General features: G+C 30.7%; 1 protein-coding gene across 4 annotated transcripts in view; it reads left to right on the top strand.

Moving 5' to 3' along the window:
- LOC143243313 (uncharacterized) overlaps window positions 1-19,548 on the top strand; it is a 38,181-nt gene that overhangs the window by 781 nt on the left and 17,852 nt on the right. The window contains exons 1-8 of one of the 4 annotated variants that reach the window (XM_076487175.1): window positions 5,367-5,503; window positions 5,949-6,146; window positions 8,556-8,875; window positions 11,234-11,506; window positions 11,875-11,959; window positions 14,059-14,236; window positions 14,821-15,005; window positions 16,254-16,406. In XM_076487175.1, coding sequence (XP_076343290.1) covers window positions 6,041-6,146; window positions 8,556-8,875; window positions 11,234-11,506; window positions 11,875-11,959; window positions 14,059-14,236; window positions 14,821-15,005; window positions 16,254-16,406 — 1,300 coding nt within the window. In that variant the 5' untranslated portion in view covers window positions 5,367-5,503; window positions 5,949-6,040. Of the gene's footprint in view, window positions 1-5,366; window positions 5,504-5,948; window positions 6,147-8,555; window positions 8,876-10,805; window positions 10,918-11,233; window positions 11,507-11,874; window positions 11,960-14,058; window positions 14,237-14,820; window positions 15,006-16,253; window positions 16,407-19,548 lie in introns of those variants that run through there. The other 3 variants (XM_076487167.1, XM_076487163.1, XM_076487183.1) reach the window with 3 other exon arrangements.

Below are 19,548 nucleotides of genomic sequence, written 5' to 3'. Positions count from 1 at the left end.
GTAGGAATTACTTCTTTTTGTTTATGTATACATTTTTTTCACAATTTTACACATCCATGAAATTTGAAATATAAGTTTTTGTTTTCCAAGATTAAAAGACAGTGTGTAAAATCATAGTATGTGTGTGAAAAATTCTGGATTTATGAGTTGTTTTCTTTTGTTTTTTTAAGCTTTAACTAAAGGGATTCTGTTAATTATCCCTAATTTCTGAAGAAAAAAAAATTGAGCACAATTTTCTGTGGTAGCACATTCCTGGATGAGCAGAGGAAAATACTTAAGTTGTTGAAAGTTTCTAGATTTTTTTAGAAAATGAACTACAAGGTTATAAAAATAACATATCTGAAAGCAAACAAAAAAAAAAATGAAAAAAATAAAGATAAATGGAGAATTACGAAAAGTCACTTTAGTTCAAAATACCTGTTTAAGGAAATAAAAAAGTTATGTTACAGTTTATGTCTAACTAAAGAGAAAGAATAAAAAAATATTTATCATTTAAAATTAAAAAAAAATAAGGATAAACACAATAAAACTGTTTAATGTTAGTTAATTTTTTCTAGTATTTTAATTTTTAAGAAAAAATAGAAATTTATCTTATTCAAAATGTAATCTTTAATGAAAATAATTTTTTTAAATACATAAAGTTTGGCTTTGTTTAGAAAAAGTTTTTAAATAAATGAATTTTAAAATTTGTTCAACACATGAAAATATTTCTGAAATTTAAAAAGTTAATAAAAGGTATTTCTGAGTCTTAGAAATATCTGGTTTAGGGACAGTTCTGACTATTTCAGTTTTTTTTTTTTTTAAGGTACATTTGAAAGAAGGATAGTATTTAGAATAATAAAATTATAAGCAAAGGTGGTACTGTGTGGACTATCTTTGTGATCTGAAAAGATTTGTACGAAATCCAGCTGAGCTTTAGGGTTTGATGTTTATCACAAAAAATATTTAAAGGTATAATTGTAATTATTTTTATGCTATTAGAGTTTAATATTATAATGTTTAAAATTCTTGAATTTCACCATATCCTTGGTTACAGCTACATTAGCATATTTTATTTTGTATTGCTAATTTTGACCAGTTCTTTTCTTTTTTTTTAGTTTGTATTTTTCTTTATCTGAGTTTTATTATTTTGGGACATGGAATTTTTTGTTCTTTTATGTGTATGTTATTCTTAATTTCATATTGAGTATGCATTTCTTATAGGTTTTGTTAAACATTAGCTTGTTACTTCAGTTTTTATAATCTTTATTATGATACTGTCTTTGATGTTGCTTTAAGTATAGCATATTTTGTGCTCAAATGTATTTTAACATAAAATTTGATTTACACTGTACTTTTTGTTGTTGTTTGGGTTTTTGTTTCTTGATAATTCCCATCCTTCTTTATTTCTAATTTTTCTTCTTTTTTGCTTCTATTCTTGTACTTCTGTTACATGTCCTTGCATAGTTTTTCATTATTTCTTAAGATAACACATTTTTTGTTTTTTTTCCCTCTGTTCTATTCATTGAGGCTTACATTTACTTGGATCATGTATTTCAGTTTGTAAGTTTACCTTTAACAAACATAACCTGTAGACAGTAATAATAACAGAATTGAACCATTTAATTCTTCAAGACTTTTCTTGCATATCAGCCTTTGGTAAAAGTAAAAATTTAAACTCACCTTCTAGTTTTTCAGGAAATACTTGATTCACCTTTTAAGTTCCACTAAAGTGCTGACCTACAGTACTGCTAAAGAAAACTCATTGAACCCTAATAATTAAAAAAAGTGTCTTAACTGAACTTATCATGACTTTCCAATGTCATAAACTTGTCTCACAACCTGTTATCTTCAGAATATAACAGAATAAAATCAGAGATATCTATCTTATTGATTCCTGGATGATATTTTTGGACAGGCTATACTCAAATGGTAAATTCTTGAGGAGATATGTGAGCCTAACATATTGTGTGTAATTTGGTAATTTTGTTGTTTGTCTTGTTAATCTCCAATCAACTTTTGTCATGGACTGGTTATTTTACTAACTTTTATTTCTTTTTCTGAACTTTACAGATAGATCTTCCACCATTCTCAGTGTTCTTTTTGTTTTTTGAGTCACTTTTAAGATGTGTGTGGGATGTAAATAATTGATAATCACTTTGCTACACATTTGACCAAGCCAAAACGAGAAGCTCTTTTTAATTATCTGAATAATTCCTGAATAAAACTGAGTACCCTCTTCATATATCTGAGAAGCTATTTTATGTCAGAAAGTAGAAATACTAGTTTATTAATGGGAGCCAAGGTAATTTGGTGATTTTTAAGGTATTTTTATTTCGAGAAAGAGGTAATTCAGCCATGGCTTGTATGGATAACTGTCTTCTCTCTATTCATGGTGAACAGTGAAAAGGACTACTGTTCTAAGTCTCTCACAAAATATACTGTTTGTAACAGTTGGGTAAATACATATACTTATATCCTTATCAAGTAGCATCAGAAATACACTATGAGAAATTGGTAAAGTAGTATTGTAAAAGTTTATAACCAGCTATAAATGATCTGTGAATACTGTTTGCAAGTCAGTTATCTAGTGGTATGGTTTATCCAAAGTATTTGTGCATGTATGGTACCTAAGTGTGCTATTACTGTTTGTTATGAGACAGAGATTAGGAGTTGGTAGTAGTATATAAACTAAATAATTTTTTAAGGTTAGTTTCATCAATAGTATTGGTTAATATTCATAATATATTTTATAATTTTTCATTATGTATTATTTTTCACTGTTATGAGGGTTGTTTTTCATTATTAGCTTAATATATGGATTTAGGAATTATTTGAATATCATAAGAAACTCGTGATGTATTATTAGAATTATGGCCACAAATACCAGAACAGTGAGGGTATTCAGTTCGTGGACCAATGCATTCTAATCATTGTACATTTCTTATCCATGACATTTACATATATCTAGTTAACACTCCTAAGAAAAGTGGGGCCTAATAGGCCCCAGAGCAACTTGAAAGGTTATTAATATTAGGCTATTAATTTTGTATTTAAATGAAATTTAAATGATATTTAATGAAATGAAATCAAATGAAATGGCAATTTCATTTAAATACAAATTTATTAGCCTAATATTAATAACCTTTCAAGTTGCTCTGGGGCCTATTAGGCCCCACTTTTCGTAGGAGTGTTAAACTTGTATATTAAATTAACTGCCTTATTTACTAGGTTTGTTTGTAGTTTGTATCTAGGTAGATAACTTGTTTTGATCAGGATTTATTTACAGTACTAAAACATCATTTTATAAAAAGTTTGTTTTGTTTATTAACTGAATTATGAAATATTAGGAACCTACAATCACAATAAATTTCTTTAGTTCCAAAAATTGAAAAGTAAAAAATAAAAAATCACTGAAATTCATTTGTATATAAACATTATAACTCTCTAAAAAAAGTATATGCAAATAATATGACTAAAAACTCTAGTACTTCTGTTAGCTTGCAGAATAAAATTGAATTTCATATTTTGTAGTGTTATAATTTAATATCATATTATTTTTATTACAATCAGCAGCTGTTCAATTAAGAAAAACACATCAAATCTGACACTACTGTAAAATTTCATCATGTTATGCTTGAGTGTTTAACAATGTATATTCTATAGTGTTGAGGTGTATTCTGTAGGTCTGTTTGAATTAGAGTAGTATGTTAAATGTGAATTATTACATAGACATACATAAACAAAGATGGTGAAGTGCCAAAAAACATGGTAATCTGTATTGGTAATTCTTGAAATATTTGTAAAATACATTTTTTGATTAAATGCAGGTGAACCAAAAGTTTCAAACAGTAAAGTTGAGTAAAAACATGGACACAAATTGATTTTGATTTGTACTTAAAGCTGGGTGATTAACTCATTTAACTGATATAATTGATTATATCAACTAATCTCATATAAAATAATCAAAATTATGATTTAATCAGTTAATATAATGAAAATAATCAACTATTCAAAACTATTGTTTTTTCCAATTATTAAATATTTGTACTTGTTATGAAATTTGTCGAAACAAGGGGACATAAGTACTTTAAATTATTTTTTTGATAGATTAGGTTTGAGTGGTAAATCCTTTTGTTTTTCTCATACAGGATTTTTATTTGTCAAACATCTTGTTTACAAGACACTAGAATGACTTTTTCATGCTCTTACCACTGCTATCACTACCAAATCATGTATATGTAGTTTATTTTGTAGTGTATCATACACTGTACATAATGCACAAGTTGTAGCATTATTTATGTAGTGTCTGCTTCATATGATTTGAATAACTAATCCATTTTGTCACTAAACTTTACTGTAAATAATATTATGATGTGTTTAACTTAAAATCATGAGATTATATTGTCGTGTGCATGTGCAGGACTATGCCAGTTGGGATTGTCTTTGCTTAAAATATGATAAAAAATTGCATGTAAGTGAAATTCTGTTGACAGACTACTCAGTTTTTTTAAGCCACTATTGTAATGTTTTGTAGCCTAGTGTTTCTTCAGTTTGATTATTAGTGGCTAATCACAATAGTGGTTTTATTAGTTTTTACTTGTGAATTATCATACTGTAGTGTTAATGACCTAGTTCTGTAGGAGTTTGTTTTATTATGTATTTTTATAACCATCAGGATCATTCCATGCCAGGTCTTCCCAATCCATGTCATAGATTTCTTTGAAAAATTGTAGCAAAAGCTTCATCTTGACTTATTCAGCCACGTAGTACAGCTTCAAGATTTTGCATTGCTGAATAAATCAAAATGAAAATCTGTGACATTAACTGGGAAAAGTTCTTTTTTTCTTGGTGAGTCAACCTGGAATGACCCATCAGTTAACTAACTTTCTTGATAGAATTGTGGCTAAGGTGCCTTATTTTTCAATTGGGTTAGATGAGCACTGCCTTGCCTGGGATTTTGGTTTCTGGGGGATCATTTTTTTAAAGTGTATTTTATTATGAATGTCAAAGAATCATTTTAGAAAAATGTTGATAGTCTGCTGTTTTTTTTATTAGAGGAGTTATTTTCACAAAAAGTTGTATGGAGCATGATCTCGGATGCAAAAAATAAAAATTGTTTTATTTTTTCACATGATTGATTTTGCTATGTAAACAGTTAAGTGAGTGTGGTACAACAAAGAAATAACAGAATTCACGTGGTATTATGTGCATGAACTTATGTGCTACTTACTATTGTTTTATTTCCTTTTTAGGAGGTGCAAATTCTCACAGCCAGTTGGTTATTATGGAGTTGCTATAATTATAGAAGCCTAAGTTAAATTCAATATATCAGAATATTATCATTTAGTAGGACCTTTTGTAATACTTTGGAGAGTACATGTATAAGAAAAACATGAACATCAAAATATGATTGTAAATTTAAGAACAATGTTCAGCTATAAAGGTTCATTTAATCATTGATTGTATTTTGCTACTAAAAAGAAGATATAGTTTCCAGTGCATACTACAGTGAAGCCTTAAGGTTAGTTTTGTTAACTGTAGTGATCTAGTTTTGATGTATTTCATTCTTAGAGTTTCTTTTCTTTTGCTGAAAGTATATAATTATTTTCTGGGTATTGGTTGCTATTATGATATAATAAAATTATGTATTTGTATAGAACTGACATGAAATATATATATATATATATATATAAATTGAACAAAAACAGATATATACTCAAACCTGTTCCACTATTTGTGCATTTTTTCCATTCATGTTCCTATTTTAAAACTATTTCTTCCAGTCAGTCAATACAATGATTCTTTGTTTCTTTTCTGAAATTCCCTCACAAAAAAAGGAAGATTTTTGTGAGACAGTTTAGAAATAACATTTTCTCGCATACATTTGTATAGAAGATAATTATTAAGATATATTCAAATTCTGACTTGTGATTTATACTTAATAAATTTTTTATTTTCTCTAATAGAAGCTCTCCTGCAGACTAGGCCCTTGCCAGAAATTCCAGGCTTAGAAGAAGCCCTGCCCACAGCTCCAGATGTACCGATTACTTCTCGATGGATGTCTAAGGAAAATCTTCTGGTCCCAATAGATACTGATCCTCAACTTTTTGTGTCCCTTTATGATTTTCAATCATCAGGAGAAAACCAGTTGTCTCTGAAGAAAGGTATTTTACATTCTTTTAAAATAATTCTTTATTGTGACTTTCTTACAATGCAGATATAGCTGACATAACGTGCATCAATTTGAGACTGTGTTGTTCACTTCTGACTCGACCAGTGCTCATTCACAAGGCTGTAAGTTGACATCTTCTTGCTTTATTTATTATGTAAAAAGCATCTTGTGATCCTTAATCATTCAAGTGCTGTCCAGTTTCTTCAAAGGAAGTCTTAGTAACAAAGCTAGATATACATCTATGTATTAATTGTTACATTATCTGTTATCATTTATGAGACTTACTTTGTATGTGAGCTTAATTTCAGTAAATTGTGTTCAGAACTTTATCACATATTAATGAATGAAAGAATATTATTTAAAAATATATTTTATGAAGAATATATGGCTAACATAGTTTTGGCATGAAATCTCATTAGCATTATTTGGTTTAGAAAGGGTTAAGGAATAGTTTTGCATTTTAAAACTTTTATTAATTGTTTTGAATGTACACAGTTATATGATGATTTTGATTATAGGTTTTTTTTTGAGTTTCAACAAAATTTGTATTGATATTCAGGGTTAAGTGTTGAGCCTATGAGAAATTTTAACCAAATGTCTGAAAAAGGATCTATTATTATACATAAACTTAGGCAAAGGTAAAAATAATAATAATAACTTAAGTTGCAGATGTTTTATACATACATATATGTGTGTGTGTATGTATCAGATTTAGATTTTTGTATGTTCTTTCAAGAAATCGTTAGGTTTGGTAAGATATATAAAGGATCTTTAAAGATCTAACTGTAATCTTACCATATCGTGAAAGATCCTTGTAACATCTAAGAACCCTTAACATTCACAAGTAAGATCCTAGTAAGATATCTTAAAATCTGAATATTATCTTGGAGGAACTTTTAAAAGAACCTTGTAAAATTCAAAAATATGATGAAATTCTTTCTAGAGATTTCTGTTTGGGATTTCTTTATTAAAATGGCATTGAGTCTCCAAATAATAATTAAAGAAGTAACTTGAAATGTCTCCTGAGAAACAGACAAGAGAACTTAGAACAAGCATGTGTGCCTTTTTAATCTTTTTCATTGAAATCATAATACTTCGGATAGACAAGTTTCTTTGTTTTTGTAGCTTTCACATTTTTGCCCTCAATAAATTTTTCTCACATTGACCATTCAGTACATACGAAGACTGACAGATTGATATTGGTATGAATATAAAATATCAAGAATTGGAAACAAATTAATAATGTTTTGGCAATGTACTTTTGAAAAGAAGGTTTTTAATATATAAAGTTTTTTTTCTACAGTTAACCAATTAAGATATACAGAACATGAGAGACAGACATATGACTATTATTGAACATTTGCTTGGAACTGTGAAGTCCCTAAATTTTATTTATCATTATACATAAGTTGAAAACTGTAGGGTTAAAAGTCTCAAGATTATATTGATCAGTGTATGTAACATAAATATGGGGTTGATTCAAACTTGGGTTAAAATTTTTGTTATATAACAAAAACAACTGCTAGACACAGAAGTTTGGAGCAAACTTACTGTATTATATTATTTTATATATAATATGAATATCTAGTATGTAACTGAAACTTAAAGCTTTTCAGATCTGATAATGATATTTTAGGTTAGTCATATCTGTCCCACCCTCCAGAATATTTTTAGGTTTTCACACCCCCTGTAGAAACAGTATATCTATCTGTGTCCTTGTGTTTTCAGTAAATGTAATCTGGGTATCTACTGTAATTCTAATAATTTTTTTTTACATAACCAGTAGAATGAAAAACTGTATTTTTAGGTTTTTATTTATTATTCTCTTTCTTTGTAAACTAGATTTTTCACAGTGTCATAATGTTCTGCTGTCCTACTCTGTAACTAAACATTTATGTCATCAATTTGTCAGATGTCAAACTGCCCTAAAGTTACATTTTCAGAGCCATTTTGTGGGCTTTTGTTGGTCACAAAACATTTTAGGGAGGTTTATATAAAGTTTTGCAAAGGTTTTTCAATGAATATTTTATGACAGTATGTGAAGGAAACTGCTAGTGTTTGTGTCTTCTCTATGTAAGTCATACTCTACCCTGTACTGCTACTTTTATTAACAACATTGGTAGTATGTTTAATATATATATTTTTATTATGTTTCTTTAAATTTTAATTAGAAATATGATTTTTATTATTAGCAAAGTATATAGGTTTAGGAGAGTGTAAATCTTCAAAGTTAGTTGAACCTCATGAGATATTATTGAGATTATAGCCAAAAGTATTGATTTAGTTATGATCCATGTAGATAGTTTGCCTTGATTAGAAGTTAATATTTATTATGTACAATTATTATACGTAATATTTTTCAACACTTTTTAAATTTGAAAATAAGATATTCACTTTGTAGATATTCAAACACTCTTTTCAGGGGAGCAAGTTCGAGTTCTTTCTTATAACAGAACGGGAGAGTGGTGTGAAGCTCAGTCAAGAACAGGTCAAGTGGGATGGGTTCCAAGTAATTATATCACTCCTGTTAACAGCCTGGAGAAACACTCCTGGTACCATGGTCCTGTCTCTCGAAATGCTGCAGAATACCTTCTCAGTAGTGGAATTAATGGAAGCTTTCTAGTGAGAGAAAGTGAAAGTAGCCCCGGACAGAGATCCATCTCTCTACGATACGAAGGTCGAGTGTATCATTATCGGATTAGTGAAGATGCTGAAGGAACTGTGAGTAGAGTTGGAATAATTCATAAAATCGTGCTTTTTCTCTTCCTTTAAATTTCTGTGGTTTTTATATTTTCAACTTAGTGTTAGTTTATGTTATGTAAGGAGTAGTTAAGTCAGTTGGAGATAAAAAGCTTTGACTTGCAAACATATATTATCTAAGCTGAATTTTGGATTGACTTGTACGGATTATATATTTTAAATTGAAAATTTATTATTGAGATATGTATATTTAAGCTGGACACAAAAAATTAAGGTATTTAAAAGTAGATGAACTTGCATATAAATGTTTCAAGCACTCGGAGATAAAACACTAAAGTTTTTGAATAAGCTTTGTGCTTAATGATGTTTGAAATCAATAAAAATAAGTTTTAAATAGATATTAAAGAGAAGAAAATTATATGTAGACAGTGTATTTTATAAATTACATGTAAATATTTCATGGGATTTTGTTTTAATAATAAAATTAACATTTTAACAAATATAGAATATCATTTACCTCTAAAAAAGAAGGTGTTATTACTTTAATGTGCTGTTAAGTTTCTCCTGTCTTTTTCTTTCCATCATCTGTGAAGATTTTCATTTACCCTCATTCTAAAATGATTGTGTGAGTTCATAAGATGCCAAGTGAATTCTGTTTACATATATCAACATGTGAACTTCCTACCTGTTAAGATCATATGTATTTTTTCTTCTTTTAGCACTAGTTTTGCATGTTACGGGGATATTGTTCATAGTTATATTACCTGTAGTACAGTTCTCAATGGTTAGATTCTTTGTTTTTATATCTACATTATTTTTCACTATATTTCTAAATTTATTTTTCTTTCCTCATTTGTTTGGTCATGTTTCTAAGTTTGCTTTTAATGTCTTTCTGATCATAGTGTTTAGTTTCTGCATTTACAGAGTTTTTAAGTTTTTTCTACCTAGTTAACTACTTTATGTTTTACAGTGTCTTATCAGCCATCTTCTAAGTTCTCATCTTAGCTCTCTTTCTTGACATATAAAATTCAATATTTTAATATTGCTTTTCTGGTTGATTTTACTTGATCTCTTATTTTCTATTTTAATGTGGAGACCTTGTTCTTACAGATACTTGATATCATAATAAAAGCTCAAATTTTTATTCCTATTTAATGAAATAAACATTATTGTGAGGACTACAACTTATTTTAAAAAAAAATTAATTTTTTTAAATCCTTATCATGTGATTTTAAAAGTGGTTGTCATTTTTATTGTCTTCCAACTTTCGTGTTTGTGCAGGATCTTTCATACTATATATTTTTTCCACTTGTGTAAATGTTGACTGGATGTGTGTTCTTTATAAGTCATCATTCATTCTACTTAGTTATTGACTAATAGGTTTTTGTATTGAGATTTACACTGTTTGACTTGTGTGTTTATATTATGTTCATTGTTTCATGGACTGATCACATTCCTCTGGTGGCTCATGAAGGTTTTTCTTGTTGTAGTTTCATTTATTTCCTTTCTCTTATTGGTTGATGTTTTTTTTGAGTGGCATTTCTTGTTTTAAATGACAGAGAATGTCTCCTTTTCTGGATTTGCTTATTTAATGGTGATATAGCTACTTTTCTTTATCTAAATGACAGATAATCTATTTTTCCAAGATCTATCCAATGAGAATAGTGGTGGTAGTTACATTTCTTTATTTTGAGTGGCAGAAAGTTTTTTTTGGTTTTTCCTCCACACTTGTCTAATAGTCATAATGGCTATTTCTTGTATTATGTGACAGAGAATCACTTCTTCTCTACATCTTCCTCTTGGTGATTGGTACTTTCCTTGTACTAAATAACAGAGAATCTGGTAGTGTTGGTCAGGAGAAAGGGTACATTCCTTGATGGTCTTTTTTTCTAGAAGACTTAGCATTCTGAGCTGCTTTTGATGCTTCATACCCTAATGGATTATCACCCTTAAGGCAGGGGATTGCATTGGGAAGAAAGCTTCTGACACTGAAATTGGGGACATGCTAAACTAAAGCTAGTTAGTGAACTCCATCTGGTGTGGCTAGGAAGCTTACTTATGAGGTGAGTGAAACAGATTTCAACGAGTCATTTCTAAATTGATAAGCTTCATTATATTCTGTTCGTGGTTGGTATTTCTTCATAAATGTTGGATGCTGTTTGTTGGTGGTGTAATACTGGAATGCGGGAGAAAGGTGTGGCAGCATTTTATGTGACTACATGTGTAACAAGGTAGAAAAAGGGAAAGGTAAGAGAACCTTACCCTGACAAGATACTGAAGTAGCTACTTCCTATTTATTTATACATACATGTATATTTTATCTTATTTACTAACACAGGAATATTATGAGGACTTCTTTTAAACGTTTCTCTGCTGTAGGTGTATGTGACATCAGAGTGCCGGTTTAATACCCTGGCAGAACTGGTACATCACCATTCTATGCATGCTGATGGTCTCATCACTATGTTACTTTACCCAGCACCAAAACGAACCAAACCTGCTCTGTTTGCTCTTAGTCCTGAGCCAGATGAATGGGAGATCGACAGAACAGACATTGTGATGAAGCACAAGCTGGGAGGGGGACAATATGGAGACGTGTATGAAGCAACGTGGAAGAGATACAACATGACGGTTGCTGTCAAAACATTAAAGGTAAGGAATCCAAATCCTTCTTGTTATATTTAAACTCAGTTAGTCCATGTGGATGTAATACCCATGTAGGTTTTACCGGTTTATTTTGTGTTTCTTCAAAACTGGCCTAGAACTGTGTCAAGAAAGTAAAATATATATTCCAACTTTTACAACTCTTGAACACAGATTGTTTTAAATTTTTAAATTTATATTTTCAAGATATTTCTTCAACAATATTTAGAAAAGTCGTGAATTTTGTTATTTTTAAGATTTGTGTTTGATTGAAGGATGCAACTTCCTTTTCTTTTTAATTTCAAAATTGTTGACGTATAATTTTCTTTTTACTTGATTTTTCAAATAAGAAAATTTACTTAGTCTATTGTATTTAGGAGGATACAATGGCCTTGAAGGATTTTCTTGAGGAAGCAGCTATTATGAAAGAGATGAAACACCCAAACTTAGTACAACTAATAGGTGGGTTAAACAGTAGATGGTGACAGACTTTTAACCTTTCTTCATTTGGTGTTACAGCATCGATTGCCCATATTAGGAATAAACCATTACACAAACATGAAATTGATCATGTTTCAATAAAATATAAATGCTTGAAATATTAATTTAGAAAGACTGACCAATGGGTGAGAAGTTCAATAAGTTTTGAAAGTTGTTTTGCTTTGTTTGTACTTAGTATTGATTTCTGGCTAGATTGATTATGTTGACTGATGGAAATTATGGAAATAGTTAAGTCTAATATGTCTGGAGATTATTTGAGAAAACTTAAAATTCTACTTTAATAAGATACCAACTTTCAGAAACACAAATGAAAAGCAATTTCAAAATTCCTTAACTTTGAAGATTAGGAATTTGAAATAAAATTTCTTGGCTGAGAGTTTTTAAAATAACATAAATAAGTGAAAATACAGTGTTTATGATGTATAATTTATGAATGGACTGAGTGGATTATATGATGTAAAGTTTAAGGGCTCAATTAGTCATAATATTTTTAATTAATCAATTAATTAGAAAGACTAATTATCTTGCAATATTTTAATACAACTATTACTATTCTGTAATGTGTAAGTGACATCAAAAGTGTATTGTTGACATAAGATAATATGCTAGATGATGCTTCAATGGTGGGTGCCATCTGTTTATTCCAAAATAATTTACTTGAAACTCAGTAGATGGCATTATTTACATTAATAATATAATTTCCAACTTGTGGTTAAACTAACAGAGGAAGGTTTTAATAACTTTTTGTGGTTTAAGTTGGATAGTTGGGATATAGATTGGCACAGTTAATTATCATGTTCTTTGATAGATTGTTTAGGTAGAGTATTCGTGGCAAAATTTAGTTAAATGGATGAGAACTGCCCACTATAGAAATGCAAGTATGGAGGATGATGTTTTGAAAGTCTTCCACTTTTTGTCTTCCTGAAGACTTTTGAAACACATCCTCTATGCTCATGTTTCTTCAATGAATGCTTGCTATCCATTCAAGTTTTATCAGTTATCATGTTTGTGTTTCTTTCAGATGTAATACATCTGTTAGCATTAGGCTGTCCCTGAAATAACTGTATGCTATTTAAATCTTCTTCTGAAATAAAGATAAACTAGTTAGTGTCAGTTTAGGGTAATGCCATTAACAAAACTAATGGTAATTAACAGTATTAAAAAAAAAAAATTACCAAAAGTTCTTATCTTTGGTCCTATTCTTTGTGCTCATGTATATCTGAGGAGGTCAAACAGACTAGAGTAAAAAAATAAATTAAGATTTTTGTCCTAATGATGGTAATTGTATTACCAAAACTAGTTGATAATAAAAATTTTAGCGTGAGCTAAACAAGCATTGGTTTTTATATTTTTTACTCTTGATATGGTAACACAACATGCATGGAAAGAAATTATAACAAAATAAACTTGGAAAGTTACATTATCCAAAAAGTGTAAAATATGGCACTCTGTTATTTGTGTAAAAATTTATTAAAACTGCTTCTAGTAACAAATCCTTTTAATTTCAGTTTATTTAGAATGCTGTAGTAGTTTGAATTAATCAAAAGTACTTAAAATACAGTTTGTATTGTTGCAAAATATATATAAAAATTACACTTCTTCTTCAAGGGTATTAAGTTATGTTTAAAAAAAACTTTTAACTATATTCATTATGTGAATATTATTTTAAAAAGTACAGAACACGTGTAGTACACTTCATTTTATTATTCTGTTGTACTGATAAAACTTACAAATAATTTTATTTATTTTATAATATATATAATTTTATCCCTATTTTTCATGATGTTTAAAAACAAAGTTGATTCAATCAACTATAACTTATGATAATTAAGAAACAACTACAATTAAAGTTTAAGAGAGATTATAAGTTTTATAAATATTTGTATATTATATATAAAAGCCTTCCATGAAATTATTTTTTCACATCAAATTGTAGTAAATCAAACTATTTCTTCTTTGTATAAAACAGTTAACTTTCAGTTTGGAGACATTTATTGCAACGTTAGAACATTATGTATTGTTTAGAGTGCTGTTGTATATCTATACAAATATTTTTATAGGTGTATGTACCAGGGAACCTCCATTCTACATAATTACAGAGTTCATGCCTCATGGTAACTTACTTGACTTTCTGAGGAATGCAGCAAGAGAAGAAATTACTGAAGTGGTTCTAATGTATATGGCAACCCAGATTGCTTCAGCCATGGCTTATTTGGAGTCTCGAAACTTTATACACAGGTACTATAGCCATTTTTCTTTATTTTTTGCTTTTTACTTGTTTTGTTTCAAGCTGAAAAATGTTCAATGGGCTGCCTGCACTGGGATCATACTCTCAATTTTAATGTTGTGAGCTCCCAGTCTTACTGCAGAGCCATGAGAGTGGTGGCCATTTTCTGTGAACTGCAATATAATTTTTTGATCTGGTGGCAGATTTATAGTAACTTAAAGCATAAATCTGTGTGCTTTCATTATGCAGATCCCCAAGACACAATGCTGGTCAAACACATTTGTAGAAGATGCTACCATTCTTTACACTTAAGAAGTGTTTGAAATGTTTCTAAGGTACACTGAGAAGAAAAGATGAATTTTGCTTATTTGGTGACTATATATGACTCCTGTAAATTCACAGTTATAATTTGTCCAGCTTATTAGCTGATGAATTCAAAGGAATGAATAACTTAGTCATCATTTAGCTTTATAGTTTAGCTCAAGAGAACTGTAAGAACGGAAGATATGTTTTTGAAAATCACAAGCATAATAACAAAAACTTGTTTTAATTGGAAAACTATTGGTAAGTAAATCCAATGTTTTTGTTATTTCAGAGACTTAGCAGCTAGAAACTGTTTAGTTGGAGAAACTCACTTGGTAAAGGTTGCAGATTTTGGACTAGCTCGTCTGATGCGAGATGATACATACACTGCCCATGCTGGAGCCAAGTTTCCCATCAAGTGGACAGCACCTGAAGGCCTGGCTTATAATAAGTTTTCCACGAAATCAGATATTTGGGGTATGTTGTGACTGTTATAGGTTTAAAAGTAAAAGTTATATATACTTTTAAATTACTGACTCCTTTGGTTTCCACTATTCAAAATTATTGTAATGTTGAAAGTAATAAAAACATTGTACAAGAACTCAGAAACTTTAATAAAATCATTAAAATAAATAAAAGTAAAGAATAATTATATTTTTCTTATGTCATATTTTTCTAAACATTGTGAATACACATAAAGCAGTTTTTCAGTTTGTAAAATATGTGTCTGAACTGTATTCATAAGAAACTGTTTCTGTGGCTAATTCTTCTATATGAAGAAAATATACATTTACAAAATTTATTAGAAAAAATAATTTATATTCAGTGGTTTAAGGTAATCTAAATCTTACATTAAAAGGCTCCATTTTTATAATGGTGAGATGTTTTTGCCTAATACTGTCCTTGTACAATAAAAGCACATTTGTCATGTTTAGTAAATCTGTACAATGGATAATGCTGTGCCATATTTAGTAAGTAATTATTATCCATAATGTTGTGTTTAGTACATAGTTATTATCCATTATGTTAAATCTAGTAAATATTTATTATCCATAATGTTATGTCATATTTAGTAAATCTTATTTTGAAAACTAGTTGTTTGGTTAACTGTGATACAAGTTTCAGGGTGGAATCATGTGAAATTCTGGGGTTAATGAAACAGGAGGGTTGAGGGTGGTGGTATGATTAGCATGGAATTTCTTTCCACCATCTTCTTTTGAAGGAATAAAATGAAAAATAAAATAAAAAATTCAAAACTTAAAAAAATGCATTTTGGATATTAGAAGTGTTCTAAAACTTAAACTGCTTTGCTCAAGATATAGTGAAATATTATATACATGTATTTATAAAAAGAAGGAACACTAACAACTGTATTGAATATTTTTTAAAATTTTATATAAGTTCATCCATTCAATATTGCTTCAGTTTTTCTATTCAGTTGAAATAATATTGAACTTTTTTGTAACATAATTTTGGTTTATCAGATGCAAGTGTATGTATTTAAAGGTACAGAAGTGCTTTGATAGCCATGTATTAAATCCAATCCAGGTAAAAAGGATTAATAGTGTGGTATCTATTTAATGTATCAGAATGAATTTATAGGATTTTTTTACTAACTTAAGAAAGTTTTATACTTTTAGCTACCAAGAGGGATTATGTAGGAAGACAAAAATAATTAATTTGAAATATTATCTATGGAAAATATAAAATAACCTTTCCTTCCAGCCTTTGGAATATTACTGTGGGAATTAGCTACATATGGAATGTCTCCTTATCCTGGGGTTGAATTAACTGATGTATATCACATGCTAGAGTCAGGTTATCGCATGGAATGCCCACCAGGTTGCCCACCTCGAGTATATGAATTAATGAGACAGTGTAAGTAACATAGCATTCCTACAAATTTGCATGAACTTACATTACACTCACATGGATTTAACATAATGCATTTTTCATAGTTATTATTGTTATTATAATTAGTTACAGTGTACCTATGCTGTTTTTATGTGAATGTGTAAAGAATTGTTTGTACCAGGTGCATTTAAAATCGGCATGTTTACTCTGTCACATGTTCTATGGATCTTCTTTTATATTAACTTATGACTTATTTGCAAACTAGAAAAGTTGAGTGGCAATGTGAGATGTAACTCAAAAAACTGAGCAGCAATGGGATATATAACTGAAAAAGCTGAGTGACAATGGGATATGTAACTGGAAAAGCTGAGTGGCAGTGGGATATGTAACTGGAAAAGCTGAGTGACAATGGGATATGTAACTGGAAAAGCTGAGTGACAATGGGATATGTAACTGGAAAAGCTGAGTGGCAGTGGGATATGTAACTGGAAAAGCTGAGTGGCAGTGGGATATGTAACTGGAAAAGCTGAGTGGCAGTGGGATATGTAACTGGAAAAGCTGAGTGGCAGTGGGATATGTAACTGGAAAAGCTGAGTGGCAGTGGGATATGTAACTGGAAAAGCTGAGTGGCAATGGGAGATGTAACTGGAAAAGCTGAGTGGCAATGGGAGATGTAACTGGAAAAGCTGAGTGGCAATGGGAGATGTAACTGGAAAAGCTGAGTGGCAATGGGAGATGTAACTGGAAAAGCTGAGTGGCAATGGGAGATGTAACTGGAAAAGCTGAGTGGCAATGGGATATGTAACTGAAAAAACTGAGTGACAATGAAAGATGTAACTGGAAAAACTGAACAGCAGTGGGAGATGTAACTGGAAAAACTCAGTTGGGGATCATCCCTCACCTCTATCTTATACTCCTCTTTGACTTTTCCCTCAGGTCTCATTAACTTGATACAGGACGCTCCTACTGAAGTCTTAGGATGACACCTCTGGCCAAGCCATCCTTGGTTTCCTCTGTTTCTTTGCTTGTTATTTAGACTCCCCCTCCCACACTGTTGTTTTAAACATATCCATTCGTTTTTCATTCCTCTGTCTTCATGTGTGGAATTTGTCTGGTCTGTTGCCCATAGGGCCAAACTATCCTTTTTTGTAACCTTTTTCTTGTCACATTCCTGTTGCTCTTCAACTTTGTCTGTTTATCAATAAATATGGTGGTTTTTCATATTTCATCCATTCATCAGTCTCTTCCTCCCAGCTAATCTACTGTGAAACACCTTTTTTAATAGACTTTAACCATGATTTGTTGGTCTGCATCATTGCTGGTTATTGGTGGCATTGTTTACTATATTTCACCTTTTCAGCCCCACAGGATGATTTCCTTTTCTGTCTTCTCCACTCTCTTCTGTTCCTTCTTTCTTCACCAGCCACTTTGCTTAACTCTCATGCCTGACTGGGTCTTTAATGTGGCTTTGTACACTATCATCATGCTCCATTTGGATCATTGGCTTCTTGCTCTTTGTACCACCTTTCTTTCACATCTTATTTTTTTCCTTCTGACCTATGGTTGCTGTCATTCAGATATCTGTGCTTTTGATGCTTCTCACCCCCTCTTTCACTGCATTTATATATTCCTCTACCAAGACTGTACTTTTCTATCTCAGTCTTCTGCTACTCTGGAGGATGACTACTTTCTGTCCTATCTTCTTTCATTCTGTTTCTCACCTCTACAATTGTTCAGATGCAGATTGACTTCTGTTATCTTTTCAGACTATTCATTGTTGCTTATTATAAATATCTCCTTTTTGGGGTTACTACCATCATCTGTTCTTATCCTGGGACCCCATTTCTTAGAGGGAACTCTGTTCTTCTGCCATCTTTACTCCATGTGTATGTCAGTTTTTCTGGTTTGTTTATTCATGCTAATTGTATGCTATTTTACATCTAATTCTTCATCTTTCTCATTCTTTTACTTCCCATTTTTGCCACCCCTCAGACAAGATGCTCCAAGTGAGCATCTAGATGACTCCCCACATGTTATCCCTCATTCTCTTCACCATCTTACTGTTTTGTTTCCTGCAGGATTTAAACTTCTATTGATTACCATACTTCAGTTGATCCACCATCTTTGAAATGGATAAGTATGTTTCATTTTTATTTTGCTCCCTTTCCATTGAACAGAATCTCAGCAGGTGGCTGGTGTTACTTGCCAGCATTTGTTTATTTCTCAAAAATCCTCATTGAGTCAGGATAACAGAAATAGTTCAACCCATTTACTTGGGCTCTACCAGTACCAACTGGAGATGTGATGTTCCACTTTACCATTTGAGGTATCCTTTTGATATAAAAATTCACTCAACTGTCCAATCTAGATTCTGTTAATTCCATTGACTATCATGAAAAATGCTTGCTTATAAAAATAAGCTTTCTTAGTCACACATTATACTGTCTTCAGTAAAAAGCCTTTCCAACTGGTTGTCTGGTGGAAATCCAGGCACTTCTCTGTGTCTTCCCAGTCCATGTTATTTCTGTCTTTCTTCTTCAAGTTGAACATGGAAGACCCTTCCTCTTACCAGTTTGTAGCTGCTAGGATATTAGACCATAGAGAATCCTTTCACCAGGTGGACTTAATACAGTGAGGAGTAGGGCAGTGGTGATACTCTCAGTATAGTTTGGGTTACCCCTCACAATGAATATACTCTCTACATTTAACCATAGTATATGCAGTAGAGTTGTGGTGAACATACACAGTATGGTCTGATCACACATTGATGATACTACACATATTGGCTTGCCAATAACATGTCTGTGGGTGCTTGGTTCCATCCATCTCTCTTAAGTTTCAGCCTTTTTTAGCTTTTCCCTCTTTTCTTGGATGAGACAAGATGCGATCTCCCATTGGTGTGTTCCCATGGAATCTTTGCCTTCAGGTGTTTTTTGAAAGGAGCTTATCTAGGCTTAATCTTGGCACCAGCTTCTCCACCAATCAACATGGGGTTCAGGCATTTCTATGTGAGGAGGTGAGTTTATAGTCTTGGAAGTTGACATTTTCCTGATCTGAAAATATATTTCTGATAGACACTCAACACTGTACACATTCCCATCATCTTCCTCACTTCCAGTGCATTTTTTTCTTTTTTTGCCGCCTCTCAGAATGGAGTTATAATGAG

This window comes from Tachypleus tridentatus, chromosome 2 (genome assembly GCF_004210375.1).
Source record: "Tachypleus tridentatus isolate NWPU-2018 chromosome 2, ASM421037v1, whole genome shotgun sequence".
In the NCBI taxonomy this organism is placed as follows: domain Eukaryota; kingdom Metazoa; phylum Arthropoda; class Merostomata; order Xiphosura; family Limulidae; genus Tachypleus; species Tachypleus tridentatus.
Note: the sequence above shows the minus strand (reverse complement) of the source record. Positions and strands in the feature narration are given on the sequence as shown.